The 25,858-nt window shown below is 49.3% G+C and overlaps 7 protein-coding genes across 7 annotated transcripts; 5 read left to right on the top strand and 2 right to left on the bottom strand.

The window, feature by feature from the left end:
• Window positions 1-1,725: 1,725 nt before the first annotated feature.
• Window positions 1,726-3,176, top strand: F4812DRAFT_459171 (S-adenosyl-L-methionine-dependent methyltransferase; the record flags this gene model as incomplete). Its single annotated transcript, XM_047937494.1, has 3 exons — window positions 1,726-1,944; window positions 2,018-2,536; window positions 2,622-3,176. 3 exons carry the CDS (start codon window positions 1,726-1,728, stop codon window positions 3,174-3,176), a joined length of 1,293 nt encoding a protein of 430 aa, XP_047790205.1.
• Window positions 3,177-5,015: 1,839 nt separating this feature from the next.
• On the top strand, window positions 5,016-6,717 carry F4812DRAFT_428021 (FAD/NAD(P)-binding domain-containing protein). Its single transcript, XM_047934153.1, has 3 exons — window positions 5,016-5,291; window positions 5,352-6,167; window positions 6,305-6,717. The coding sequence occupies exons 1-3, from the start codon at window positions 5,060-5,062 to the stop codon at window positions 6,448-6,450; spliced, it is 1,194 nt and encodes a 397-aa protein (XP_047790204.1). The 5' UTR covers window positions 5,016-5,059; the 3' UTR covers window positions 6,451-6,717.
• Window positions 6,718-6,973: 256 nt separating this feature from the next.
• F4812DRAFT_428020 (uncharacterized protein) lies at window positions 6,974-9,337 on the bottom strand. The gene is made up of 3 exons (XM_047934152.1): window positions 9,036-9,337; window positions 8,466-8,957; window positions 6,974-8,402 (listed from the first exon to the last, which is right to left on the bottom strand). Exons 1-3 carry the CDS (start codon window positions 9,087-9,089, stop codon window positions 7,230-7,232), a joined length of 1,719 nt encoding a protein of 572 aa, XP_047790203.1. The 5' UTR covers window positions 9,090-9,337; the 3' UTR covers window positions 6,974-7,229.
• Window positions 9,338-9,497: 160 nt separating this feature from the next.
• On the top strand, window positions 9,498-11,009 carry F4812DRAFT_428018 (HAD-like protein). The gene is made up of 2 exons (XM_047934151.1): window positions 9,498-9,796; window positions 10,140-11,009. The coding sequence occupies exons 1-2, from the start codon at window positions 9,639-9,641 to the stop codon at window positions 10,855-10,857; spliced, it is 876 nt and encodes a 291-aa protein (XP_047790202.1). The 5' UTR covers window positions 9,498-9,638; the 3' UTR covers window positions 10,858-11,009.
• A 7-nt stretch (window positions 11,010-11,016) lies between these two features.
• Window positions 11,017-13,776, bottom strand: F4812DRAFT_381407 (kinase-like protein). Its single transcript, XM_047932028.1, has 4 exons — window positions 12,935-13,776; window positions 12,714-12,871; window positions 12,126-12,654; window positions 11,017-12,067 (listed from the first exon to the last, which is right to left on the bottom strand). The coding sequence occupies exons 1-4, from the start codon at window positions 13,229-13,231 to the stop codon at window positions 11,495-11,497; spliced, it is 1,557 nt and encodes a 518-aa protein (XP_047790201.1). The 5' UTR covers window positions 13,232-13,776; the 3' UTR covers window positions 11,017-11,494.
• A 2,398-nt stretch (window positions 13,777-16,174) lies between these two features.
• Window positions 16,175-21,189, top strand: F4812DRAFT_428005 (transcription elongation factor Spt6). The gene is made up of 4 exons (XM_047934150.1): window positions 16,175-16,648; window positions 16,729-16,920; window positions 16,981-20,617; window positions 20,671-21,189. Exons 1-4 carry the CDS (start codon window positions 16,469-16,471, stop codon window positions 20,928-20,930), a joined length of 4,269 nt encoding a protein of 1,422 aa, XP_047790200.1. The 5' UTR covers window positions 16,175-16,468; the 3' UTR covers window positions 20,931-21,189.
• Window positions 21,190-23,570: 2,381 nt separating this feature from the next.
• F4812DRAFT_459165 (cytochrome P450) lies at window positions 23,571-25,425 on the top strand (the record flags this gene model as incomplete). The annotated part of the gene is made up of 4 exons (XM_047937493.1): window positions 23,571-23,832; window positions 23,907-24,448; window positions 24,524-24,860; window positions 24,953-25,425. 4 exons carry the CDS (start codon window positions 23,571-23,573, stop codon window positions 25,423-25,425), a joined length of 1,614 nt encoding a protein of 537 aa, XP_047790199.1.
• Between the last annotated feature and the right edge of the window lie 433 nt (window positions 25,426-25,858).

Raw genomic sequence — 25,858 nt, 5'->3', positions numbered from 1 at the left:
TTACTTGTATTGTCTTATGTATTTATACCTATAAGCTGATGGTTACCGTGGCGGCAGTCATTTTGCCGTGTAGGTACTAATCTTGCAAAGAACTATATCGCTAGTGATAACTACGCCGTTCGAGAAATTCTACACACAGGATAGGCGTAATACCTGATCTAACGGCATGATTCATTTCTAGAAACCCACTACCTGTAAAAACCTTGGAGAAAATATATTAACTCCAAAGCGAGTGATCAGCGCTGTCGATTCAGCTAAGAATTATGGGTATTCTTACGGATCGGCTTTGGTTATGATGGCAGAAAAGGAGCGTGTAACAGTATGTACAGCAACATCTTTCCAGGAAACATTCATCGATTATCTGAGTAGCGCCTTTTTAATTAACGCAGTGCTATTTTCACCAACGATACACCGTAGCCAACGACGTTGACTAAGACTTCATTGTCCTAGGAAGCTAGCTCGCCAGATCTTACATAGACAGATCTTGGCAACACGTGTTCAGATAGCTCCGATGTCAGCTTATAAAACTAGATAGCTAACCACAGTTAAGGTTGAGCCCGCAAGTCTGATATTACGGGGGAAAGTAATGTTGGTTCGAGGACTTTATGCATGTTGGGACTAACTTGAATGAGTTAACTCCCCGATGAGGTGCTTAGGGTTAGACTTACGAAGAACCAGTGCCACCATATAAAATACTTATACGTTAAGTCGCAGTCGCTAGTTGAGTGTGACTGTATCTTATAAAATCGTTCCAGAGTAGCGCCACAACATCAAGCCAGGAAGGAATATGAGAAGTATGATGCTATTTCTGACAGAGTGAGAGGTAGTTACAACGGGATAGGACAAGAAGACAAGGAATTAACTTCATTGTTTTCCGAAGAATCCTATTGTAACTGTCAGAGCTGTTGGTTAGGTATACAAACGTTGGAAGCATCTTTAGTCTCGGATGCCCCAACTAGAATCCTAATAGCGATGACATGTCAGAACATCTCAACTAGACGAACTTGGCGCAACTCTACTATTTTGTGAGGGGTATGAACATAGAGTAAGGATGTATTTCAATTTCTCCAAGAGTAAAAGCTTGAAGCCAACCAAGTAACATAACAGGTACCTAGAGAGGGAACTTATTTCGCGATCTCTCACTGCCTAGGGGTTTGGCAAGTCTAATCAAGTATTAGGTACATAGGTAGGTAGTCTACCAAAACTACCTATCCAACTAGACATCGATCTAGTAGAAGAAAAATGTTCTACCTAATAGATGTACCAATAATCTCAAGAGTGAGGATTAGAGGATGCCTCACGGTTGGCTGTCTATAGCCTATAAGGACTAGCAAGACTGACGACATACGGCATTGATCCTAACCCCGTAGAACTTTCCTCAGCTCTCACACAGCCATGTACTACTGGGGCTGCTCGTACGAGTAACCACATGTAAATCCTACGCAAATATTACCCGACGTGCAAAAGCTTCAAATCCCAAGTTACATTTTCGTACGAACTAGGTATTATCTGTTGGTTGAGGATTGCCGGGAGGATGTGATGCCTGGGCTTGGGTGAGCAACATAGGTCCCTGAACAGAGCGTCACATAAGATCCGGCATCCGTTATATATACCGTAGGTAGTCGAAGCAATGTCGTGATATATTTTGTCGAAGCAGTGCAATCAAACCCATAAGATATCTTCTACTTACGCAACAGATAGTTTCAAACAGCTCTCTTCGCCACCATGACGTCGACCTCTCTGTCTGAGCTTACACAGCAGCTTCTTGCCAAGGCTGAGAAAGTGGAAAGCCTGGCACCTCAGTCTACCGGCCAAGTCCTCTTCCAGTTGGAAGGCCAATCCCCCGAGCTGAAGAAGGCCCGTCGAGAACTCCTCGAAATCACCCAAGAAATCCAGGTTCGCGCCAGGGGGCCTGCGGACCTCCTCGAGCAGTATCAAATCCAAGTACGGATCCACGATGCTTCGTCTCCTGATACCCATAAGACCTAAGACTAACCGCACTTCCTCGCTATTGTAGTACAATGCCCTCTCCTGTCTCCGGTGGCTCCTTCACTTCAAAATCTTCACCCACGTCCCCGCGGACTCCAAGCCCATAGCATACGCGACCCTCGCCTCGCTCGCCTCCGTGCCCCTGGGCCGTCTGCAATCCGTGGCGCGGATGGCCATGACGGCGGGTCTGTTCGCCGAGCCGGACCCGGGACACGTAGCCCACAGCCCGCTGTCCCTGCGCTTCGCGACGGACGCGCTCCTCCGCGACTGGGCCGTCTTCATCACGGAGTACGGGGCGCCGGCGACGCAGGCGATGACGGAGGCGACGGAGAAGTGGGGCGAGTCCAGGGCCCTGGACCAGACGGCGTGGAACGTGTTCGGCGGCACGACCAAGACCTTCTTCGAGTACCTCAAGGACGTCCCGGGCATGGTCGACCTGTTCAGCAGGTACATGCAGGGCCAGGGGCTGAGCGAAGGGATGAGGCTGGAGCACGTGCTGGACGGGTTCGATTGGGCGGGATTAGACGATGACGCACACATCGTCGATGTAAGTTACCATCATATTCTTGCGAGAAAGTAAATTAATTCATCTAATACTGTACCTGATACTAACAACTAATCCTATCGGAAAGGTCGGCGGGTCGAACGGATTCGTATCCGTGGCTCTCGCAAAAGCCCACCCCGGATTCAAATTCACGGTCCAGGACCTCCCGGAGGCCGTCGAAGCGCTATCCTCGACGCTCGCGGACCTCCCCGACGCCATCGCCTCGCGCGTGCAGTTCCAAGCGCACAGCTTCTTCGACCCGCAGCCCCCGCAGCATCCCGCGCCCGACGTGTACTTCCTGCGGAAGATCCTGCACGACTGGCCGGCCGACCGGGCGCGCGAGATCCTCTCGCAGCTAGGGGAGGCGCTGAGGAACAGGAAAGAGGAGAAGGAGAGGCCGGGAAGCGCGCGCATCGTCATCATGGATATCATCTTGCCTGCCCCCGGCACGATCGAGCGCACCCAGGAGGCGATGCTGCGCGTGAGAGATCTTTCCATGGCGCAGGCGTTCAATAGCCAGGAGAGGAACTTGGGCGACTGGGAAGAACTGTTCGAGAGCGCGGAGCCGAAGCTACGGCTGCTCGGGTGGAAACAGCCTCCTGGAAGCGCGATGGCGGTGATGGAAGTGGGTTTGGCTGAATAGTTGAAGTGTTATATTGTACAATAGTAGATAGGTAGTACCTAGGCTAGGTACCTAGGTAGCTTTCATATTCTATACGTGTCGTCGTCTCTGTAATAGGACTTTGTCTATTGAAGCAACTACATCAACTACATCTGTGATTATCAGATCATACATAACCTCAAGTGCTTAAGCAAAAGACAAAAGACAAGAGTCAAAAAGTTTAAAGAAAATAACTTCGATTTCTTAGGTACCAGGTTAGGCAACTTAGAAGTTAGGAAATGAGACTATTGTGCAATCCGATCCTATTATTCGCGAGGCTTCGACCTGCCTTGTCGGGCACAATCTGGGGATAAAAGGAATCAACTAGGTAGTATATTATTATTTATATTTAGACCTGCGGCGTTAGCGTGATGCACGATGCGATTTTCCGGGGTTTTCCAGCTGTTGAAATTTCATGAAGCTACCTAAGCTAGATGTGTTTTTGGCCTCTCATCTAGCAGTTCAGCTAATAGTTAAAATCAATAGTCACGACCAAGAGTACTATGTGTTGTACTAGTACGTAAACAAAAACAGGGCCCGGCAGTAGCGTTGGTGACACCCGTCAGTTGATCTGCAGGTTCCCGTGCATTGGGGTCACCGGCATTTGAAAAGTGTCTTGGATCCATTATTGACTGTTGACAGCTGAAATACGAAATATTGTGTAATCTACTATGGTGTTATGGGTAAGCATAGTACTATGTATTCCGTACAGTTTTTAGAACGCGCCATCGCGCCTCGAGCCAAGGCGGCTAGATCCCGCTATATTAGGGAGCTCTCTTAACCTTAATTTGGGCTAACAGGCCTAATAAATCTTGGTATTGTACGTAAAATATCATCTTTTTATTCTTGTACCTGATCCTGCATCTCGGAGTGATAAAAGAAAAGCTAACCAAAATACCTAAACAGTTATTACCAAATAGTTGTGACGATCATCCCCTCCCCAAGATATTAAACCTCGTCATCTTGCAGCAATAACAAACATGAAATCTCGATCTCGTATGACGCTAAATAGCTGAAATATGATAACTCTACTGACTTTTCATCACACTTTCTTTCTGTCTAGGTATATTTGGCATCATGGCTTGAAGGGAGGGACGAAGCTAATTATATATCATTTAAGTAAAATGGCAAACGCACCGAAAATAAAAAATAGCACCAAGATATCACCATTTGACTCCGGTGTCAGTGAGGTTTTCAAGACGTCAAATGGTCACGTCTGTTGGCCTTGGTCTTGGTCTTTGTCCCTGCCCCCAAACCCTTACGCCGTGGGTAGGTAGTATTCAAAGGGGGGGTGCTTGAACATAACCTTAGGTAATGATGCATAGACCGGCGCAGCGTAAAATAGCTACCTAGTACCTAGTACCTAGGTAAGTTAGAGTTAATTTTGGGGCGATTCCTGCCCTTTGAATGGAGAGGCAAAGAGGGAGAAAGGGCTGAAGCGTTGCCCACGGACCGTGGACTCCAAAAGCTGTCGTTACGGTGCATGGTAAACACGAAAAATGTCGTGATCTGCCAAGTGACCTAAACTTGCCCTGTCTTACCATTTATAGGAATATTCGGTAGGGATCATCTGCCAGGGGAGCGCACGCTCGACGTTGTCCGAGAACTTGCAGGTGTTTTTCGTATACCCGCCGGTACGTACGTATACGAAACCGCTTCTATGAAGCTACCTACCTCTAAGCTATAAAGCCGCGTGTTTCCCACGCCTTTCTTTCTGCTCTTCAGTAGAAGAAGAGGCAACATAGTTTTTCTATATAGCTTTTCTTGCGGTTCGTCAACTAGGCTAGGTTTCAAGGAGTTTCAGGCGTTGACTTATTCCTTTACATACCTACCTACCTAAGGTACCCTAACGATATCAAGCAATCATGAAGAACATACTTGCCTTGAGCGCTCTGCCGCTATTCTCCCTCGCCGGAGCTTCGTCACTTGAACCTCGCGCCAGCTCCCCCTACGATGCTGTTATTATCGGAGGTGGCCCGTCCGGCCTGAGCGCTTTGAGCGGTCTCGCTCGCGTACGCAGGAATGTCCTGTTGATCGACTCGGGAGAATATCGCAATGGTCCGACCAGGCATATGCACGATGTCATTGGCTTCGACGGTGAGTTATAGCTGCCGCGTCACAGGCTGTGTTACCTTGGTAGGACTGACGTCGCAACAGGAGTCACACCCGCGTACTACCGCTGGGCAGCCCGGCAGCAGATCGCCCACTACGACACCGCATCCGCGATCAACGGCACAGTCACCAACATCGAGGCGCTGAACAACAACACGCAGTTCAACGTCGCGACGTCCTTCTTTAACGGGACGGACGGCATCGTGACCGCGAAGAAGGTCATCCTCGCGACCGGGCTCCGCGATATCCTGCCCGACACCCCGGGCCTGCGGGAGAACTGGGGCAAGGGCATCTTCTGGTGCCCGTGGTGCGACGGCCACGAGCACGCCGACCAAGCCCTCGGCCTCCTCGGCCCCATCGAAGAAGCCGCGGGCCTGGTCCGCGAGATCTCGACGCTCAACTCGGACATCATCGCCTTCGTAAACGGCACCGACACCCCCGAGGGGCGCGCCGCCGCCGAGAAGAGCTTCCCCAGCTGGGAGAAGTACCTACGGATCCACAACGTGACGGTGGAGAACCGCACGATCGCCAGCATCAAGCGGCTGAAGGACGGCGGGGACCCGCCCGCGGACCCGAGCCTGCCGACGGCGCCGGAGAAGGACCTGTTCCGGGTGGACTTCGCGGAGGGCGCGCCGGCCGAGCGCGCGGCCTTCTTCACGAGCTTCCCGGACGAGCAGCGGTCCGACGTGGGCGCGCGGCTCGGCGTCGCGCTGTACGGCGGCCGGATGGCGGCCGACAACGCGCGGGGGCTCGCGACCAACGTGCCCGGCGTGTACGCCATCGGCGACGCGAACGCGGACAACGTGACGAACGTGCCGCACGCGCTGTTCACGGGGAAGCGGACTGCTGTTTATCTGCATGGTAAGTGAACCAAATCTAACCCAACCCAACCTAACCTAACCTTAGATCCCCCCAACTTATTTTTCTCGTTCTGTTATCGTGTTGGATCTTAGGGAGTGAAAAATACCTATATATGCTAACGTGGGTGGGATACGCAGTGCAACTCGCGCGCGAGGAGTCCGAGAGGGAATTAGCAGGCAACGGCACGGCGGTGGCTCGTCGCGAGCAGGAGCTCGACTTGCGGGCCGTCTGGGAGCAGATGAACCCGCGGGATCTTCTTTACGCCGGCGAGTTCGACCAGTGATTAGGTACCTAGTTACCTAACATATAGCTACATCCTATCTTCCTATCGAACGTTATATGTAATGCTGCTCGTCTCTCAGCAATTCATTATGTGTGCTAGGTAAGGTACCTAATGTTAGGTAGACTTGGGTGCTTGGAAGAAGAAAGGGGGAGGGGAGGGGAGGATGTCAAGGAGATAAAGGAACACAGCTTGTACATGACGATGTGATAACACTACCTAGGTACTTACCTGTTTGCTAGAAATTGTATAAAATTAGATATATATACTTGGTTATACTTTAAAACTCGAGTCCATCTTATAGTACTTCTAGACGAGTTCATTTCACATCCATCACAGCGCCAGAAGTATCGTCAATTACTACGATCCAAGGTCGAAGCTATCAACCCAGGAATTAGAGTGCTTACCCGTTACAGCCATCTAAAGTAATAAAACAGCTGAATTCTATGGTCTCCTTTTTGATTCATAAGGTCGTCGAGCATCACGCATCTCAGTCTCTTCACAATAAACAAACTCAAGGCACACATGTCAAACCTATCATGACCAAGCATGCATTCCATTGTCTATGTCCGCGAGGTCATTACCGAACCTCACTTTACTCATACGCGCGAATCTCGCGTCGCGTCACATTTCATATCGTGTTCCCTGAACCCACCCACCACCATTCTCAACTCCTCCGTCAGACCCCCATCATTGGTCCCAACCGCCGCCACTCACAGGAAACAAACCCAAACCTTCGCACTTCTCAATCCTCAACCCTCAACCCCTGAAGCCTTCACGTCTCAAACTTCAAAAACCTCCCCGGCGCCGTATCCCCCACCCCCTCTCCTAACATCCACCAGATCGAGCCTCCACCCCTCCCAATTCTTCAGCCCGCGCTTCAGCTCCCGCACCCTCTCCAGCCTCCTCTGCGCCTCCTCCTGCTGCGCCTTCCGGAACGCCTCCTCGTCGAACTCCAGGTCGTCCCCGTCGTCGTCCAGGAACCCATCGTCGCCGCCGCCGTTATTATTGTTGTTATGCCCACCCGCCTTCTCGTCCGCCGCGGTACCGCCTGTTAGCGCGTTAATCCCGCTCGCCAAGAAATCCCCGATGCCTCCTCCCCTGTGGCTCGGCTTCCGCGCCGATCCCGGCCCGCCCAGGTCAATATTCGTAAAACCGCCTCCGCCGGGACTCAGGAGGGCGGGGTCGGTCTCGGCGCCGTGCTCCATCTCCCTGCGTCGCTGGTGCCAGATGCCGCGGCGCAGGTCGTATATCTCGCCCTCCAGGTCGCGGATCTTCTTCTCCATGCGCTGCCGCTCCTCATCTTCCAGCTCGTCAACCCCGTCGTCGTCACCGCCCCCCTCAGCCGCGTCCTTCTTGCGCAAGCGCGCGTTCTCCGCCTCCAGGCTCTCGATCTTCGCCTTAGCGTCCTGAGCCTCTTTCTCCGCGCGTTCCTTGTCCTTGCGCAGCGCCTGCGACCGGCTGTCGTTCTCCTTGTGCAGGGTGCCCAGGGCGGCGACCTTCTTCTCCAGCGCGTCGACTTTCTTCTCGAGGTCCGCTTTTTCGCCCTTCAGCTCCTCGACCTCCCGCTCGAGAGTGCGCAGCTTGGTCTCCGCGCTCGTGCGCTCGCTACCCTCTTTGACGGCGCGCTCCGTCGTGCGATCGAGGTTACGCTTCATGTCTGCGAGCTCGCGCTGTGCTTTCATCGCGGCCTGTTCGGAGCGCGCGAGCTTCTCCTCCAGAGCTGTGATCTGCTCGCGGTCGGTGCCGCCTGCGGAGGCCTGGCGCTCGGCTTGGGCGCGCAGCCGCGAGATCTCGAGCTCCATGGTTTCGATGGTGGCGGACTTGGAGGCGAGCTGGGCTTGGAGTTCTGCTGGAGGAGAGGACATGGAGATAGAAGGCGATGAACCGTGGCGCTTCGAAGCGGCGGACTGCAATTGTGAATTTTGGCGTTGGAGGGCAGCAATCTCTGATTTCTGTAGTAGTAATTTGTTAGGCAACTTGGGATATAGACAACATGAACAGGACGATTTCCATACCAGCTTCTCAACTTGGCTATCCTCGCCATCGCGATCGGCTTCCCGCAGGTCAGCGAGCTCCTCTTCGGCTTTCTGCCACCGCCTTTCCGCATCGCCGGCTTCTTTCGCGAGCCTCTTATTCTCCTTCTCTAGGTCATCTATGCGCGCCACTTGCTTCCGGTATATATCGGGCGCGGTTTCGCCTTCGGGGCTCAGAGGGAAACCGGTAGGAGACACGGTGCCTTGTCGGAAGGATGAAGAGCGGAGCTTAGACTGCTGAGGTAGCGAAGTTGCGCTTGGTGTCGTAGGAGAGACTGGCGGCTCTGCTGGCACATCTTCAGCAGAAGCAGTGGCGGCAGCAGCAGCATCAGGCTCTTGTGCGGGAGCTGAGTCGGACGTAGCTTCGGCGGCGGCAGTGGTAGTTTCTTCTTTGTCCTTGTCCTTGTCCTTATCCTTGTCTTGTAGTTTCGTAGCCCCTCCTTTCTTCGCCATGGCCTTCTTCCTCTGCTCGAGCTATATAAATCGAGTTTTAGTACCTAATTGACTCCCAAATGAGAGGCCCTTGGGTAGTAAATGGCATCAAGCTCATACCTTCTTTTTAGCCGCAGCCAGCTTCTCGGCCTTGGCCTTGTCCTCGTCAGCCATTTTATTTTTTTGGTAAATTAGACCTTTACTGAATAAACCCGAAGTGTTCGGTATTTTTCGGTGTATGTCCTACAATCAAATTCTTGTGAAAATGAGTGTAATAAGAATTGCGAATGTTAGTGAAGGTTAATGGTTTGTCAGACGAAGTACGAAGTATTGTATAGTTCTATTGTATTAGGTAGGTCGGATGTAGTACCTAACCTATAGTACGGTTTAATGGGCTTAGGTGTCCAGAAGGCAGCTAAACTTTCCCCAGACTGGAGCTTTGGTTTCGTGATGGCGCTAGGTACGTGATAGGCCCGCGCACGAGCCACATCAGTGTTAAAAAAGGTACAACTTGTCAAGTACCATATACTATCCTTGAGAGGAGGTAGCTAGGTTAGGTACATAAATACGTCACAAGGAACCATTAACCACAACCTCAAATTGAAATGTCATTCAACTCGAAGTTCTCTCTTGTTAATATGGAATTTATATATAAAGCACTCTTCAAAGACAAAATATCAAATTTTATGGACATCTGGTATAAGTTATAACAAATCATTTTCCATGTATAAGAGGCTATGCTTTAGCACCATAACCATGACCATGACTCAATACCCGTTACGATCGAGACGGTTTGCTCCTCTCAGAGAGGTTGCCGGTGGACAGCATCATGACTTGCCAAAGTTGCACGGGTTAATATTCGATGTGGACGGGACCCTGTGGTAAGTTATACGATACAATAAATGACTGCATATAATATCTACCTACCTGTTACCTAAGTTGGAAAATAAGAGGGAAAGGGGAAAACATATCCATCTCAGTTATGTCTTCCAAGTCAAAAGTAAGAATCGATGGACTAAATAAAAGCCGTTATAATTTCGCATAAAAGAGTTTGGAATTATGAGGCCTTTTGTAAACAGTCGTTCTGGAAAAAGAGAGGATTTTTTTAAAAAATTATAAACCGGGCATATATACCTAATCATAGCCAAAGAGTTGGGCCCCTTAGAACAAATATCTCACCATAACACACACACATATATATATACCTCTCACTAACACCTCCAGCCTGCCCCAAAACCACATGTTCTCCGAAATGCGCGCGGCCCTCCGCATCCCCAAGCACGTCGACATCCTGGAGCACATCTACTCCCTCCCGACGCGCGCGCAGCAGGACGCGGCCATGGCCTCGGTCCGCGCCATCGAGCAGCGCACCATGGCGTCGCAGATCGCGCAGCCGGGCCTCGCGGACCTGATGGCGTACCTCGACGCGCGGGGCGTCCGCAAGGGCATCTGCACGCGGAACTTCGACACGCCCGTCTCCCACCTGCTGGGCAAGTTCCTCGCCGGCCACGTCTTCCACCCGATCGTGACCAGGGACTTCCGCCCCCCGAAGCCCGATCCCGCCGGCCTGCTGTACATCGCGCGGAGCTGGGGCCTCGTGCGGGCCGTCGAGGGGCCGGGAGACGAGGGCGAGGTGCGGGAGGTGCTTAGCGAGGAGAGCAGTGGGAGTAGTAGCGCGCGGGAGAAGGAAGCTGCGGTTGGACGGCGGGGAGAACAAATCAGTGAGGTGGGTGATGCGTCGGGGCTGATAATGGTGGGCGACTCCATCGACGACATGACGGCCGGAAGACGGGCCGGCGCGGCTACGGTATTGCTTGTGAATGATGTGAACGCGCATCTGGCTGAGCACGAGCATACCGATATGGTGATCGAGAGGTTGGACGATCTGATCCAGGTATTGGATCATGGCTTCGTGGGTAGGGAGTTACCTCATAACCTGTAGCTCTAAGGCTTATGAAGGATGATGTAGGGTAAGACGGCTTCAGATGCTGTGATAGTTATAGGCTTACCTTCGTATCCCGGAATAAGAAATACTATATGTCATACAAAACCATGAGAGTAAAAAACAAAACCTGTTAGCCATGTAAATGTGAAGTTCCTCCCCATTACTAACCTCTCAATTAAGGATGGCGTAAAAATAAAAAATAGAAATAAATAGTTTGGCATCATATTTGCTGTTAAATATCATGTCATTCACATATGCCTCAAATGTCAATACAGTCATTTCATATCTTGTCGCATTTGTACTGACGGCCACGCGCTTCGCTTAAACTAATTTGTTAACTACATCGAGCAGTTGACGTTTATGGCTTCCTCCTCCCGAGATCGTTCTTTTCGCTTTCGTATACCTCTCCCTAAAATCGCTGACATCGTCTCTTTCGCTGGGACATGCTGCTAGACATGTCCGGGATATAATATTTGGTGTGTGGGATGTGTGAGATGATCAATGTCCACAACACACGATTATGCCAAGCGACCACAGACACTTGACAACCATGTTCCTTGGCGCTCCGAAGTTGAACCATGTATGGTCTATATAGTGAAATAAGACGGCTTGTAGGGTCGATGTGCCACGGGCTTTATCGTGACGAATACCCCGCGCTTCCATAGCCACCATTCGACGGATGACCGAAAGTTGCTTGCCGTCTGCTCTCTCTCCGCTGGTCATCCGGAGTTCCTTTCCTTGGCGGAGGTGGTGGCAACGGACCACCGGGAGGTGCAGGTCTAACTGGTAATGTGAATGACGTTCCCATATTAGCACTAGCAGGCTGTGAGAGGTCAGCAGTTGCGATCTTAGGTATCGATCCGGACGTCGCGGCTCGTTGTCCTAATCCCGGATGCACTGCGGAACCGGAAGAGCGTCCAAGACTTCCTATACCATTTCTTGTAGGTGATCGGCTCTGCCCGTGACTGTGATCCCTCGGTGATGCAATGGCGCCTGCGATCGGAATCTCGCCGGAAGTAGGAGTGTAAGCGGTACTGGTGTCATTTTGGAAAGTAGGAGACTCGCTGGATCGCAACAGGTCCCGAGAAGATGGCGAGAGCTGAGGTTGTAAATGAGATCTCCGGTTGTCTTTCTCCATAAGTCCGACAGCCCATTCTCTCAAATCTACGGGTGTGCGTTTCGCCGCTTGAACAAATGGATCTCGGTCCTGCATATGATTAGTATGAGTTAGGTATTCACCGTGCTAAGTTTCGAGTGCCGCTTACCCATAGTTCCTGAGGCGTCGGCCGCTCATCGGGTACTTTCGACAAGCATTTTTGTATCATATCTTCCAGTATGGAAGGGAACGCGTCGCTCTTGGGAAGCTTTGGAGCCGGTTCATGGACGATTTGTTGTAAGAGATCCAATATGCCGGCGGGTGCTCCATCTCCATCGGACAGTTGCTCGTTCGCAAACGGAAACTTGCCAATAGCTAACTCCATTATAGACAAGCCAAAACTCCACACGTCCGACTTAACAGTATACTTCTCGCCTTGGATTCGTTCGGGGGCCATATAAGTCGAAGTACCCACGAATGTGTCGGCGATAGAATTAACCAATTCTCCCGATACTCCAAAATCGCAGAGCTTAATGTGACCCCGGGAATTTACGAGAATGTTGGAGGGTTTGATGTCTCGATGCATGATATGTAGTTTCGAGTATAGATAAGTTAAACCGCCCAGAATCGCCTCCGCAATCTTACCCAGAACGTCTACGCGGATGGGACCGAAGTGTCGCGACACTCTGTCGAGGGATCTACAATCACCTAGTTAGATCCACACGGTACTTTTGTGATTCACCTTAGTTCCACTTACCCAACGTCCATATACTCCATACACATAATGACATCGTTATGCTCGTTCAGGAAAGCGCCATAGAAGGTCACGATATAATCGGAGTGACAACCGTGCATAATCTGAAGCTCACGGACAATTCGCTTCCTAAGTTCTTTCTTTGCCTCGACATGAATTACCTAGAACAAGCCTTGATTAGCATTTGTACCCGAAACAAGTGTCCAATAAATAGGTATAGTTACCTTCCGAGCCATCGTAGTTCCGGTAGGTAAGTGCTTGACTTTGCTAACAGTGCCTCCATTTCCTGAACCGAGTTCTTTTACAATCTCGAGATCTTCTTGTCGAAGATCTAGATTAAACTCTATGCCAATTTCAAGCTGAGCTTCTTGGCCTACCTCCTCGGCTCTTGACCCACCATAGCCCCAGCCGGCCTGACGGTCGTTACTTGACGCTGCAGGTTGTTTCGGGGCGGCAGGAGTCAAGGCTAGGCCTTTGACATTCTTGCGCTTCATAGAGCGCGGGGCGAATGCGTCGGTCATGATGTATAAACCCGTAGGTGCTTGGGAGATATTTGGATTCGTGAAGCGGAAACTACCACGTAATATAGGTCCGATTTAGGCGATTTTGAGCCGGCGTGGATCGCAGATGAGCGGACAATTTACATGTCCACCGGCAGATGCCCGAGTGTTGGATATGTTTCGAGCAAAACTGCGGCGCCTATGTGTCGCGTAGGTCTCTGCCCCTCACACGGACCCCGAAAAGATCTAAGTTGGGAATCGAATTAAGATCTGACAAGAGACAACCCCGTAGTCTTTTTTTTTTCTTGTTCAGGAGTAACGAAAAGGTGTCAGTTGTACGACCCTGCACTGTTGTGCGATAAACCGATAAATGGAGTTATGGTACGTAGACTCGAGAAAAAAAAAACAACTAAAACTGCCCAACTGGTTTCGAGGTCAGCAAATTAGATGATCAGGTGTTGTGGAAGGGAAAGTATGCAGATGGATGCAGCCGCGCAGGGGAAGTACAAAGACCTGACGCATGTAAAAGAGGTAAGTAATAATAGCGGTGTTAACACTGGTAGCGGGTAGCAGTGTTATGGAGTAACAGTGCCACCTGCACCTAGAAATTAGAATGGATTGTAGTGGGACCCGGCTGGGTTTACCGACCAGACCGAAAAAGAACAAAGTGTTATTGGAAGTACCTCCTAATACTAATAATAGAGGTATGAACCTACCTAACTTAGGTAAGGTGATATTGCTTAACTATACCTATCATTAACCTTACCTAGCTAGGCACATAGGAGTTGGGCACCGAAAGGGGGATTTTATAGAATTGGGTTTTTAGAAATTTTGTAGGGTGTAAACTCGATAACCATGAAAACTTCTTCAGGCCACTAACTCAAGTTATATGAAAATCTTGAGTTTGGATACATGCAATATAGGGGAAGTGTTCGGTAAGGTTAGAATTGTGATGAGTAGCATTGATAAGTCGGTGTAATAAGAGGTATGCATTGTATTGTACATGAAAAAAAGGAGAGTCTAATATTTCTGATTGGGGATAACTCTCAATGTCGTAGAAAAAAATGACAACTCACTTCGTTTAGTTGAACGATATAAGATTATAGAAACTTATGTCCTATAATCGTAATGGGAAACAACAGGACGGGTTATGTCTAAGACAAATTTGGCTGTTAGTTAAAATACGCTTGCTCTCTTTGTTCTTTACACACACAAGCACGCACATCTTGGTGTATGGAGTGGGAATGCAAATGCAGATGCAGATGCTGGATGCAGGATGCAGGATGAGGTAGAATAGGTACAGGAAAAAAAAAATCAATAGAACTCCCGATGCAGTTGAGACTTACCAAAAATGCGGAGCCGATTGCCGGTCTTAAGCTATAGCCGCATATAAAGGATAAAAGGCTGCAGGTGATATTGAAAAATTCGCCTTGGATGATCACCAGAAAAGACAAAAGTAGGAATCAAGTCGGTATAAGAGTTGTAATAACTTGTAAGTGGACGGATCACTCGTGTGTTACTTTGTTTGTGGTCTAACACAAAGGGGCAGGAACACCCATAACGCATCAAAACCATGCTATGTAGGGGATTTAGATATTTGAAACGGTATCGTCATGCTCGGTTCAAAGCGTCTAAAGGCGTATTGTGAGTGGAAGATTTATGAGAGGGAGTGGTTCTTATTGAAGTTGATTGTGGTTAGAGGCGTTTGTGTCCACTAAAGAGTCTTTTGTAGACGCTACCTGCTAATTGAGCTACGAAGAGCGGTTGGTTCAAGTAATGAGTACTTGGAATAAGGGGTTAGCGGGGGCTCGCGGGGGCTCGGCCTTGCCCAAGTAAGGATGAACCCGACAGCTAACCTAACCTTGCCTGATGGCATCATGTATTGTACCACGGGCAGCAAACCACATGGATGCATCCTAGGTTAGGTTAGGTACTCCAGTGTATAAAAATAGTGGATATATGTAGCCTACATACATGGTATTAGTGATAGATTTTATTCGACATAATAGGTAGAATCATCCTATTAATCGAATTCCTAAATCGAAAGCTTGGTTTTCTGTTAACGTAATATAATATACAGTTTAGGATTTTAGGATAGCTCAAGTCAGCCGTAAGCTGCTTAAGAGCCTTGCTCTACTGCCTAATGCGGCCTAAACCTTCATGACCAAAAGACTTTTGCCACCCCCTTTTTTTATTCATACCCGTACCATCTTCACATAAACCGTATATCGTACTAAGATCAAAAAGAATTTCACCAAAGACTCCTCCTCCACTCGTATCCTTCTCATCTACTTCATACACCCGATTTTGGGAGCTGATGCATCCTCCCAGGCTAGCACACACGTTCATTTACCCCTGACAGTGCCATATTCGGATAGCCCCTACTTATTCGGTGTCGCAGTCTCGACGAATTGGGTGCATCAAAATCGAATAGCCGTTATGATTGGTTGGTTGGCCCTTAACCAACACCATAATCTCTTGGCTCTATCAACCAGAGCCATACAACCCACCTCAACAGAATATATTGATCTAAAAGCTCCTATTTTTTATATTTTCTTTTCTTTTTTTACAGGACTTTGCGTTATTATAAACCTTTGCTATGTCTCCTAAAGATCCGAAAATTTATTATACGTGAGCAGTGCGAAAGTGAAACAACATGAATTTATATTTCAATAAGTAAAAGTTCCTTAGCTCATGGATTGTTATGACATAAGCCGTAGGAACAATTTTCGTTATAGACGGCATTTCTTCTAGAAGAGTACGAGGTACTGAGGTACCTTTCGTCAAATGTGAGGGTCCATTAGATACCTAGGTACCTACCTACCTAAGGTACCTGCTGCGTAAGCATACATCTTATCGATAGAAAGACAGATAAGCCCATCCTAAATGTGACACGTGATATTATGTGGCTTGTTTCTACCTTAAAATTCTGACCAAATGCCATGTTCCGCGCTTTGTCCAATCGCGAGGCTGGCGGTCGACGCGACCTAAATTTCTAGCTCCCCAAGGCTAAAGAAGAAGAGGTCAACTTGGAACTTGTCGGTTGCCCCATCAATTGCACCCTTTAACCTTCTTACTCACTCTTTGGGATTGGAGCTAGCACCGCGATCATATATTTTATTTAAGGTCGCCTGCGAATTCCACCATTGAATCAATCAACTATACCTATACCTAATAAAAAAAGATAAATCATTTCTTGTCATTACCAATAGAACCGCGCTTACCTTCTTTCTACCCTCCGCCGCCTGCCTTTTCAAGATGAGTAATTCTATGAGGGACTTAATTTCGGGCGAGGCCGAGCTCGACGACGAAGAGGATGACGAATCCTTTGATGAGGAGACCGGTGAGACTCGGGAAAGATCACGAAACCGAAACCAAGAATTAGATGACTCTAGTGAAGAGGATGAGGACGATGACGATGAAGAAGAAGCTCGAAAGGTAAGTCGCATTCGTATTTGGCTTATTATTGTAACTGCATCTATTTTGCCGCAGGTAGCTAACTAACTGCATTTCACTAGGTCCGTGAAGGCTTCATCGTAGATGAGGACGAAGATGAAGACGAAGATTTGCTCGAAGACGAAGATGAGCGACGCAAGCGAAGAAAGCGCAAGCGACGACAAGAGCGTGAAGAGGAAGCTCAGTTAGATGAAGAGGATCTCGACCTTATCGGAGAGAACATTCCCGAATGGGAACGGAAGCAGCCCTCGCAAGTACGATAAGTTACCAACATACAAAGGGCTCTTACCGTTTTCTAACATACGCATGTGCAGGGCAAATTCAAGAGACTGAAGCGCGGCCACCGTGACGATGATCCCCGTGGAAATGAGCGACGCGGCCTCGACGACATGTTTTCCGATGAAGACGATGAGCTTGCCGATGAACAACCATACTCAAGACCGAGCCATCGCGCCGCGGCGGGCGAGTTCGATGATTTCATTGAGGAAGACTTCCCCGAAGATGAAGACGAACGTATGCGCCAAATGGAGGATATGGAAGTCGCTCGCCCGCGAGACAAGGGCATAGCAGGACGAATTGTCGACCGGGCTGGACTGGATAAAGACGCTCTTGAGGACATGGAAGCAATCTTCGGAAATGGAGAAGACTACCAATGGGCCCTAGATGAAGAAGAGGAAGAAGAGGAGCGCCAGAGAGAGGAGCAAACTCTCGAACTGAAGGATGTGTTTGAGCCCTCGCAACTGGCGGAAAAGCTTCTTACCGATGAAGATAACGCGATTCGATTTACAGATGAGCCCGAACGATTCCAGCTCGATCGTAAGCCTTTCAAGCACCTCAATATCCAAGGTGAACAGTTCAAGGACGAAATTCAGTGGATAGCGGATCTGATGTGGCCAAAGAAGCAACTGTCCGGTGACTTGCATGGCCCTTTTCAAAAGGCTGTTGGTAAAGTTCTGGAATATTTCGTTCTTGAGGATCTCGAAGTGCCCTACGTCTTTCAACATCGGAAAGATTACCTCATCCACGCTCGCAAAACCCGGAACCCCGATCACCGTGATGACCCCGAAGCTCCAGAGTATATCGTCAACGCTGAGAAGCTTCTTACGCAAGACGACCTTTGGCGCATACTTGAGTTAGATATAAAGTATCGATCTCTTTTTGAGAAGCGCGGTGTGCTCGAAAAGACGTGGGATAATCTACGAGAAGCCATGCAAGTGAACGACGATATGATCCCGGAAATGCTAAGTCAGGCTGTCACGATGGAGGAGCTTCAAGATTTACAGGACTATATTAATTTCCAATATGCCTCACAACTAAAGGACATCGCTGCCATGAACGGTGTAGTCAAGGGAACGAAGCGTCCGGGCGCCAAGTCGTCTGTTTTCGAACGTGTCCGCAAGAGTAATGCCTACAAATTTGTCAAGGCCTACGGTATCTCTCCCGACCGGTTAGCACAGAATGCTCTGCGCGAAGGCAAAAAGATGATTGCAGACGACGAGCAAACCTTGCCGATCGACCTCGCCGATCGCCTCACTGATAGCGATTTCCCTACCGGCGACCAAGTTCTCTACCAGGCAAGACACATGTATGCGGAGGAGCTATTCATGAGCCCGCGAATGCGAAAGTATTTCAGGCAGAATTTCTACATGACGGGCGAGATCAGCTGCTTCCGAACGGAAAAGGGACTTCGAAGAATTGACGAATCCCATCCTTATTACGAGATTAAATACCTTATCAACCAGACGATTAGCGACCTCGCGCGCCGACCGGAGCTCTTCTTGAAGATGATGAAGGCTGAAGAGGAAGGATTGATTGAGGTTAGACTCCGACTTCAAAATGAAAAAGATTTTCGACGTCAACTGCAGGCCGAGTTTGTCTCAGATAACTACAGCGAACTTGCAGATGCTTGGAACGAGGAGCGTAAGAAGGTCCTCGATATTGCATTCGCTAAGCTTGAGAGGGTAATAACCAAGGGGGTCAAGGACTCGTTGCGAACTGCCTGCCAGGAAGAGCTCCTCAAGCTATGCCGGGAAGAGTACTCTAAACGACTTGACCAAGCACCCTACAAACCAAAGGGCATGGTATTGGGTACCACTCCGCGCGTCCTTACCTTGTCGAACGGCATGGGTGATCCCGCTCGAGATCCCATCTTCTGGGTCTGGGTTGAGGAAGATGGGCGGGTCATCGAGCACGGCAAGTTCGGAAACCTTGCTCGAGATGAATCGCAGCGTGAGGCTTTCGTCGAATTGATTGAACGGAGGAAACCAGATGTTATCGGCGTTAGTGGTTTCTGTACCGATACCCATCGGCTGGTCCGGGATTTGGAAAGTCTCGTGAACGAGAAGAACCTCACGGGTCCTGAATTCCCAGACCCTGATACCGACGACTATCGAAGCGAGCTGTTAGAGGTCGTTGTTGTTAACGATGAAGTCGCGAGACTATACAAAGACAGTCCCCGGGCGCAGGCTGACCATCCGACGTTGACATCAAATACTCGTTACTGTGTCGCTCTTGCGAGATATCTGCAAAACCCTATGAAGGAGTATGCAGCGCTTGGGAAAGACATTACCTCTCTATTATTCAATCCCTGTCAGCACCTGCTTCCTCAGGAGAAGTTGTTGAAACATCTTGAGACGTCGATGGTGGACATGGTAAATCTCTGCGGTGTTGATATCAACGAAGCTGTCAGCGATGCATATACAGCCAACCTGCTTCCATACGTCGCAGGTCTAGGCCCCCGCAAAGCAACAAGCGTAATCAAAGCTATCAATACCAACGGTGGTGTGGTGAACTCGAGGGACGAGCTTGTTGGCGACCCGGATAATAATAAACTGCCAGTGGTTGGTCCGCGAGTCTGGAACAACTGCGCCAGTTTTCTTTATATTGAATATGATCCAACAAATCCGTCTTCGGAGCCTTTGGATAACACTCGTGTTCATCCTGAAGACTATGAGCTCGGTCGCAAAATGGCAGCAGATGCCCTTGAGTTAGATGAGGAGGACGTGAAAGCTGAGACCGACGAGAACGGCGCCGGTGCGATCGTACGCAAGCTGTTCCGTGAGGATGAGCAGGAGAAGGTCAACGAACTTATTCTGGAAGAATATGCCGAACAGCTAGAGAAGAATTATAACCAACGAAAACGGGCGACTCTAGAGACCATTAGAGCAGAGCTGCAGGCACCATACGAAGAACTCCGCCGAAATTTCAGTCTCTTGACTCCCGACCAAGTCTTTGTCATGTTTACGGGTGAAACCAAGGAGTCTCTGACAGAAGGCATGATCGTCCCGGTTAACTTACGGGTGGTCAAGGATGACTTCGCTATTGCCAAACTCGACTGCGGTATCGAAGGCCGAATTGAAGCCCACGAGGTCAATCACCGAAGCAACGTCTCAATCAGGGATGTTATCCACGTCAATCAGACTGTTCAAGCCAAGATTGTGGATCTTAATCGGAAGGATTTCCTTGCAAAGCTCACTTTGCGCGAAGATGCGCTTCGACGACCTTACAAGAAACACAATGACCATGATCGTGGCACTTGGGATTTTAGACAAGAGGACGACGATAAGGATGCGTTACGAGAGAAGGATAAGACGACAGGTCGCACGCAACGTGTAATCAAGCATCCGTTGTTCAAACCCTTCAACTCTACGCAAGCGGAAGAGTTTCTAGGTTCCCAGTCGTCGGGCGATGTAGTTATCCGACCATCTTCAAAGGGTAACGATCACCTTACGGTCACTTGGAAAGTCGCGGATGGAGTCTACCAGCACATCGATGTTCTCGAACTACAGAAAGAGACCGAGTTCTCAGTTGGGAAGACACTTCGTATCGGCGGCAAATATACATATACAGATCTTGACGAGTTGATCGTGGACCATGTCAAAGCCATGGCCAAGAAAGTTGATGAAATGATGGGCCACGAGAAGTTCAAGAAGGGGAGTGTCGCGGATGCCGGTAAGTTTCCTAGGTAGAACCTCGAGGCTGAACAAATGCTAACTGCAACATAGAAAAATGGTTGACATCGTACTCGGACGCTAACCCGAACCGTTCGATCTATTTGTTCTGCATCAATCCCAAACGCGCAGGTTATTTTTATCTGTGCTTCAAAGCGAGCAAGACCTCGCGAATTAACATGTGGGATGTGAAGGTAGTGCCCCACGCTTTCGAGATGATGGGATCCCAATATCCGCATATGCTTGCTCTTTGCAATGGTTTCAAGCTTAGATTCAACAGCGAGATTAGCAGATTGCAACAGATGAGGCGGTGAAAAGGGTCGCCAGTAGAAGGTAGTTTGTTATTCATCTGCATGTATCACTAGGGCGTTAGGATGGCAGACTAGCTACGTTTTACTCATGAGGATGATGAAAGCCGCATAGAACTTCGGATAGGCTGACGGAGTCAGAGTATTAATACTATGAAGACCCCCAACTTTTCGTATCTGGTAGATAGTTGAGTTGAGTGAGGCAGCTTCACGCGTACTTAATAGTTATGAAAAAAAAGTCAAATAAAATTATTTTTCCTCACTGCCGATGCACACACACAACTTCCAACTGGTGCCTTGGTGATTAGTAGAAGTTTAGGAGCATTTTGTATTATTCACCCCTACTATTTTTGTTCTAAGCCGGTATGCGTCGTGAAGATATTTCCGATTAGCGAATTATGTCATTCTTGGGTTGCATTGCATTTGCGTCTATACCTTGTAGAAGATATAAAATGTGATAAGCATGGAGGTTGTTTGTATGGTATGAATCGTATCTTCAGCCTCAGTTAAACTACGTAAATAGCAACTGGGATAGTCATCCTACGAAACCCCGTAAACTCCATCAAGTTAGCGCCCTGTAAGACTCGGGAAATCCCTGAAGTCATCGACAAGGATAACTTTGAGGGTAAACGCTTACTTCTTCAAGGAAAACAAGCTCACTTTTACTCAAGTCCCAAGCCAATAGGAATCCCTCCAACTTCAAAAGGGGCAACCATAGTATCGGCTCAGTAACGTCTTCAATCCTTCCGAACTTTAATAATCCTTCGAAACTCTAATTCCTCCTGTGAAAAAAACGGGTTGGCGTTCTTGTCAGACTTGAATATACACCTGGGAGATTATAATGCTCCTTGTAGAGTGCTATACTCCTTCTAGAGTGCATTGCTCCTTTCGGAAACACTCCTTTCAGAGTCCTTTAAAATAGTGGCTGTTCTCAGCACGCGGTTCCTATCATCCCTGGACACGGATAGCTCAAGTAGGGTCGAAAAGAAAAAAAGAAAAAAAAAGCAAGCTCAAGAAGCTATTGATCTGTCCTTTAGATCCTTTCGACTGTGCCGCCGGGTATGCTAGTATCTCGAATCAACATACGTAGTAAGAACTCAAATCATTACCTAACATGATTCTCTTCATTTTGTGATAACTGCTAAAGCCTGAGTAGGTAATGTACACGGTCTTTCTGGATTTACTCCTTGCGCTAGCTTTCTTTGTCAGACTAATACCCGTGGGTGCTGACAAGCTCCAAGGAGAATGACAAAAACAGTGAAGCACATCTGAGTACCTAACTTGCCACTAAGGCAAAGGATGTTCACTTGACTGGCAATAAGCAATCCCCTTGTTGTCTAAGTCGCTTCGCCAGCTTTACTATTACTCTTCCGCGGGAAGAGGTTCCTGACGTTCTGATAACCTACTTCGTATCCAAAAGATGATATATCTGATTGGTTAGCCGAATATCGCACGAGCCGCGTGGGAATACCAAGCAAAGCCTCGCTCTGTACTCAGAATTGAAAGGAAAAGATTTGCATTCCCAGTGAAAAAATCGAATGCTACCCTGTTGATCGATTGCATGCTTGGATTCCCGGAGATGCGGGTGTTGTAACTTAACCACGTTGGTGTAAAGGCCCACCCGTGCCGGCCGTGTTGATATAGGTATTACTGATATTGCTGAAGGGAGATGAATGATAACATCGATCCAGACTATAGGCTCGATTCGCTACGGAACTACTCAATCCCAAATTACCCCATGGCAAAAGACTGGGATGTGAACCGCTTTCCGAGAGAATCCTTGAATCCTAGTCCTTCAAGTAGACCGTGCATTATGCACCACACAACAGACCAGCGCTTCCAATAACATCTCCAGGATAACCGTTACTGACGCCATATGCTGTCAGCCTTAAACACCATATAGTATATGTACAAGATCCTTAACGAGCCAAGAGAGTTACGAATGTCACTGCCCTAACCCCACCTTGCTGACACCAGGTGACGAAGACACATCGCTATACCGTCCAAGCGTTTCCCGGGAACACGTCCCCATGCGTGTCAGCTTTCGGCTAACCTTTCGGTACCAGGGCCAGGCCTCTTAGGTTAGGTACGGAACAAGGTGAAGGGAATAGTACCTAGATGGGGATGGATATCATCAACTGTACCTACCTATCAGGACTGCTTCGACATCAGTGGCCAAGCATTGGAAGTCCTTCTCACGACGCGTCATTCGTTCGTCCGATTCGATCTCCCGCAACCCTAAGGATTCCGGAGGATTTGGACATGTAGGATAAACCATGTCGTCGTTACGCGCGCTGACTGTGTCGAAGACGAGACGGGTGAGGTCAGCCTTCACCGCGAGTTTATCTGAACCGGGTAACTACCTAACCTAACCTAGACCTAGGTAGGTGATAGCCAATGTGTAAGAACTTTTTTGAGGACTCATAGGGCTAGCAATATCGGAATTTAGATAGGTAATACCATCTTTTGTAAACGCCGTCTCTGGTCGGCGTATACTCAGAATTTCATTATATAAAGATCCCACGAGTACGCTCATGTCATGGAGAGTATATGTGAGAAACCTCATGGCACATTTAACATTGTATTGGCAATACTATATCATACTATAATATCTATTTTGTTGTTCACTTGCAAGAGAACGAAAAAATGGCTATCGCCATCTGGAATACGCGAGATGTCATCTCATTGTTCCAGCAATATGGCACCGCTCTGCTCGCCGCGGCCCTCGGCGCCTGGGGTTGCTACATCATATCCCTCGTCGTTCATAGATTGTATCTAAGTCCCTTGGCTAAATTCCCCGGTCCGAAGCTTGCCGCGCTCACGTCGTGGTACGAAATCTACTACAACATCTTCAAGAAGGGTGGTGGGCAGTACATCTTCAGGATTAAGCAGATGCATGAGAAATATGGTAGGTCAAACGTATTCCCCGAAAGCGGACAGACAGCTATGATTATGGTGGTAACTAAATGTTATGGAATAAAGGCCCTATCGTACGGATAAACCCGTTCGAGCTTCACATAGATGACCCGGCATACTTCGATGTCGTGTACGCGACAAACAAGCAGTTCGACAAGGTCGAGATGTTCGCCCGTAGCATCGGCGCGCCGCTCGCAGCTTTCGGGACCGTCGAGGCCGGCAAGCATCGTCAGCGCCGGGGTGCCATGGCGGCCTTCTACAGCCGAGCCAGGTCACGGGACCACGGCCACCGAGTCCAGGTGGTTGTCGATCGCATCTCTCGTCGCTTCTCGACCGAGTACGCTGGCACTAACAAGGTCGTAAACCTCTCCTACGTGTGGGGATCGCTGTCGAGCGACGTCATCATGGAAGTGGCATTTGCTCGCCCCAAGCTGTTTACTGAGGCCCCCGACTTCAAGAGCTCCTTGGCGATAGGGCTGTCGGATCTGCTGTACACTAGTCACGTTTTCATGCATTTCAGCACTATACAGTATCTGGTATCCGCCTTGCCGGGTTGGCTCACGAAGACGTTCGTACCGCCGATCAAGTCGGTCGTCGAAGCCCAGGAGGTAAGATGCGCGCCAGCCCCATCCAAGATATATATATGTATACAGAGGGTAGTTTCCGACTAACTCGAACAACAGGAAATCGGAAGCCAAGTAGCCGACATGGTGGGCGGCCGAAACAACGAGGCCAAGGAATCACCTCTGCCCACTCTGTACCGCGACATTCTCACATCCCGACTACCACCCGAGGAGCTGACGTACCCGCGGCTACGGGACGAAGCTATTTCTACTATCGCCGCCGGAATCGACACCACGAAGTGGACGTTGAGCGTCGCTTGCTACCACATCCTAGCCAACCCTGAGGTCCAGCGACGTCTGCGAGCGGAGCTCAATGAGAGGATCCCTGACCCGAACCAGATCCCCGATTGGTTCGAGCTGGAAACATTCACGTATCTAAATGCCATCGTCAACGAGAGTAAGTCATACATATCTATCACCTACCTTAGGTACATACCTAAGGTACTCTATAAGCAAATGCAATGCTAACTTCTCCTCCCCCTTTAACAGGTCTCCGCCTAGCCTGCGCCGTAAGCGAGCGCATGCCGCGCATCAACAAGACGGCGCCGTGGACGTACCGGGACTTCGTGATCCCGCCGGGCGTGCCGATCGGGATGGACATATGGACGATGCACCACAACGCGGTGCTGTTCCCGGAGCCGAGCGTCTTCAAGCCGGAGCGGTGGCTCGGGGACCCCAAGGTGGAGCCCGAGCTGCTCGAGAAGGCCGGGTACCTCCCGCCGCTGGACGGGAAGACGAAGCCGCTGACGCACTACATGGTGGGCTTCGGCAAGGGCACCCGCATGTGCGTGGGCATGTACCTCGCGTACGCGGAGATCTACATCGGGCTGGCGACGATATTCCGCCGGCACGAGCTCGAGCTGTACGAGACCACGCGCAGGGACGTGGATATCGCGTGCGAGATGATCTTGTCGCTGCCGTGGAAGGGGACGAAGGGGATTCGCGTTAGGGTTAAGAAATGAGCGGTGGGTGGATAGATGGATGATGGATTTCCTCGACTAGGTTAGGGTACCTGGGCACATAGATTTTAGAGAATGGGGAATTGCTAGACGAGGACTTGTATATTCCCCTTAGTTCTGGCTGGGTAGGAATTAGTACGCCGGTTTGCTAGGGATAGGGCGTAGGTACCAGGTAGGTATCGCTTTTGTATTGTATATTGGGGTTGGCTATCTCCGAAGGGACCTGATCTGGATCTAGATCGGAGAAGACATGGCTGGCTGCTGTGATAATAGCTTTGATACAGACTGGAAAATTAGATATCGTGAAACTAAAGATGTTGAATAGGTGCCTACAATAAGTTATCAGAAATATCTCCCCTTTGGGTTTTACTTCCGTGGTTGTGGCCCTATCCTAAATGGATCAAAGTTCATTATAGATTACGTACCTCTATATACC

Source organism: Daldinia caldariorum (genome assembly GCF_022478825.1).
Source record: "Daldinia caldariorum strain CBS 122874 unplaced genomic scaffold F4812scaffold_8, whole genome shotgun sequence".
Classification (NCBI taxonomy): domain Eukaryota; kingdom Fungi; phylum Ascomycota; class Sordariomycetes; order Xylariales; family Hypoxylaceae; genus Daldinia; species Daldinia caldariorum.
Note: the sequence above shows the minus strand (reverse complement) of the source record. Positions and strands in the feature narration are given on the sequence as shown.

Coding starts and splice junctions, on each gene's coding strand:
- F4812DRAFT_428021 (XM_047934153.1), top strand. CDS start 5,060: ATGAAGAACATACTTGCCTTGAGCGCTCTGCCGCTATTCTCCCTCGCC. Junction 5,292..5,351: donor CGATGTCATTGGCTTCGACG/GTGAGTTATAGC, acceptor ACGTCGCAACAG/GAGTCACACCCGCGTACTAC. Junction 6,168..6,304: donor GACTGCTGTTTATCTGCATG/GTAAGTGAACCA, acceptor TGGGATACGCAG/TGCAACTCGCGCGCGAGGAG.
- F4812DRAFT_428020 (XM_047934152.1), bottom strand. CDS start 9,089: ATGGCTGACGAGGACAAGGCCAAGGCCGAGAAGCTGGCTGCGGCTAAA. Junction 8,958..9,035: donor TGGCTGCGGCTAAAAAGAAG/GTATGAGCTTGA, acceptor CGATTTATATAG/CTCGAGCAGAGGAAGAAGGC. Junction 8,403..8,465: donor ATAGCCAAGTTGAGAAGCTG/GTATGGAAATCG, acceptor TTACTACTACAG/AAATCAGAGATTGCTGCCCT.
- F4812DRAFT_428018 (XM_047934151.1), top strand. CDS start 9,639: ATGTATAAGAGGCTATGCTTTAGCACCATAACCATGACCATGACTCAA. Junction 9,797..10,139: donor GATGTGGACGGGACCCTGTG/GTAAGTTATACG, acceptor TAACACCTCCAG/CCTGCCCCAAAACCACATGT.
- F4812DRAFT_381407 (XM_047932028.1), bottom strand. CDS start 13,231: ATGACCGACGCATTCGCCCCGCGCTCTATGAAGCGCAAGAATGTCAAA. Junction 12,872..12,934: donor GAACTACGATGGCTCGGAAG/GTAACTATACCT, acceptor GGCTTGTTCTAG/GTAATTCATGTCGAGGCAAA. Junction 12,068..12,125: donor CGACGCCTCAGGAACTATGG/GTAAGCGGCACT, acceptor AATCATATGCAG/GACCGAGATCCATTTGTTCA.
- F4812DRAFT_428005 (XM_047934150.1), top strand. CDS start 16,469: ATGAGTAATTCTATGAGGGACTTAATTTCGGGCGAGGCCGAGCTCGAC. Junction 16,649..16,728: donor ATGAAGAAGAAGCTCGAAAG/GTAAGTCGCATT, acceptor GCATTTCACTAG/GTCCGTGAAGGCTTCATCGT. Junction 16,921..16,980: donor AACGGAAGCAGCCCTCGCAA/GTACGATAAGTT, acceptor ACGCATGTGCAG/GGCAAATTCAAGAGACTGAA.